Source organism: Chiloscyllium plagiosum, chromosome 18 (assembly GCF_004010195.1).
Source record: "Chiloscyllium plagiosum isolate BGI_BamShark_2017 chromosome 18, ASM401019v2, whole genome shotgun sequence".
Taxonomy (NCBI): domain Eukaryota; kingdom Metazoa; phylum Chordata; class Chondrichthyes; order Orectolobiformes; family Hemiscylliidae; genus Chiloscyllium; species Chiloscyllium plagiosum.
In genome coordinates this window covers 59,131,767-59,133,852 of record NC_057727.1, presented here as the reverse complement: position 1 = coordinate 59,133,852, position 2,086 = coordinate 59,131,767, and the positions used below count along the sequence as shown (strand labels likewise).

General features: G+C 44.2%; 1 protein-coding gene across 1 annotated transcript in view; it reads left to right on the top strand.

Moving 5' to 3' along the window:
• Window positions 1-2,086, top strand: part of nr2c2 (nuclear receptor subfamily 2, group C, member 2) — a 195,336-nt gene that overhangs the window by 37,406 nt on the left and 155,844 nt on the right. Inside the window, exon 3 of the mRNA XM_043708418.1 lies at window positions 1,020-1,156. Coding sequence (XP_043564353.1) covers window positions 1,094-1,156 — 63 coding nt within the window. The 5' untranslated portion in view covers window positions 1,020-1,093. The remainder of the gene's footprint in view (window positions 1-1,019; window positions 1,157-2,086) is intronic.

Here is a 2,086-nt window from a genome sequence, read left to right as displayed (position 1 = left end):
CTCCCCCCACCTTGTCTCAGTCCCAATCCTCGAACTCAGCACCACCTTCCTAACCTGCAATCTTTTTCCTGACCTCTCCGCCCCCACCCTCACTCCGGCCTATCATCCTCACCTTAACCTCCTTCTACCTATCGCATTTCCAACGCCCCTCCCCCAAGTCCCTCCTCCCTACCTTTCATCTTAGCCTGCTGGACACACTTTCCTCATTCCTGAAGAAGGGCTCATGCCCGAAATGTCGATTCTTCTGCTCCTAGGATGCTGCCTGACCTGCTGCGCTTTTCCAGCAATACATTTTCAGCACCTTATTAAATGCCTTCTGGAAGTCCAGATGTACTACATCTATAGGATCCCTCGTATACACATCTTCAAAGAACTTTAGTTTAATATGATTTACTTTTCATATAATCCATAGTCAACATGGTTTTATTTTGACTTTCCAAATGTCCTGTTATTACTTCCTTAGTAAAAGAGTCTAACAAGTTCCCAGTGGCATGTAATTTAACTGATCTGTAGTTTTCTCTTTTCTGCCTGTTTGAATAAGGGTGTTATCTCAGCATTTTTGCAATCAACTGGAAACTTATCTGCACCCAGGGAATTTTGGAATATTATTACCAATGAATGCGCAATGTTTGCTAGCAGTGAACTGACATTTCCTTTTTTTTTCCTCTTTAATTTTTTTTTGTAACTATGTCTGCCTGTCTGTTTACATCAGAATGAGGTTACAATCAAAGAAGATTAGCTTGTTTAACCTTTCTCTGTTAAAGCTACTATAGTAATAATTGTTAATTCTTTATTTAAGCTATAAACTTGGTGTCTGGTATTGATTATTCACGACGTCTGGTTAGGAACCATTGGGGTCAGTTTTTGTTTACACTAATGTTTTAATTTTACTGTGTTGTGAATACAGAGATAGGGAGGCAAATTTGATTTAACTGTCTGTCTTTGTGTCGTAACACAATGTTTGTCTAGTGCACATCAGCCTTTTAAACATGTGTTCACTTTGAATTATTCTATTCTAGGCCACACATGTTCATGTCCATGTCACTAGAGCACTAGTGCAGTGTTTCAGGCCACGCTGCCAGAATCACCGGTGATGACTCAGAAAATCCAGATAATCTCCACAGACTCTCCTGTTTCCTCCCCTCAAAGGATTCAGGTAAGTGGCAGTGTATGTGTGCCATGCTACGTAACCAACATTGGCTATATTTGTTGGTAATAAGTTAACAGAATTGTTGTTTAAAAAGAGGGTTCTTCCTTGGAAGTGTGTTCAAAAATCGAGTTGAAATTTGAATAATTTCTTTGCATTTCCCAACATTCCTTTACCGTATGTCTGACCCAGTTCCCTGTCTGTCCTGCCACCTGTCTATTTGCAGATGAGATTAGATTAGATTAGATTAGATTACTTACAGTGTGGAAACAGGCCCTTCAGCCCAACAAGTCCACACCGCCCCGCCGAAGAGCTACCCACCCATACCCCTACATGTACCCCTTACCTAACACTACGGGCAATTTAGCATGGCCAATTCACCTGACCTGCACATCTTTGGACTTTGGGAGGAAACCGGAGCACCCGGAGGAAACCCACGCAGACACGGGGAGAACGTGCCAACTCCACACAGTCAGTCGCCTGAGGCAGGAATTGAACCCAGGTCTCTGGCGCTGTGAGGCAGCAGTGCTAACCACTGTGCCACCGTGCCGCCCACACGGAGCCAAGGGATGTGCAGGTATTTTCTAATCAACCTGCTCATAAATGTAATTACACACCTCTGAAATAGATGGGACATAACTCTGTGTCTCCTGGCTCAGAAGTAGGGATGCTACCACTGCACCACAAGAACTCCCTACAAATTGTATCCACTTCCCCCAACAAGTAGAAAGTGAGGACTGCAGATGCTGGAGATCAGAGCTGAAAAATGTGCTGCTGGAAAAGCGCAGCAGGTCAGGCAGCATCCAAGGAGCAGGAGAATCGACGTTTCGGGCATAAGCCCTTCTTCAAGAATGAGGAAGGTATGCCAAGTAGGCTAAGATAAAAGGTAGGGAGGAGGGACTTGGGGAGGGGAGTTGGGAATGCGATAGGTGGAAGGAG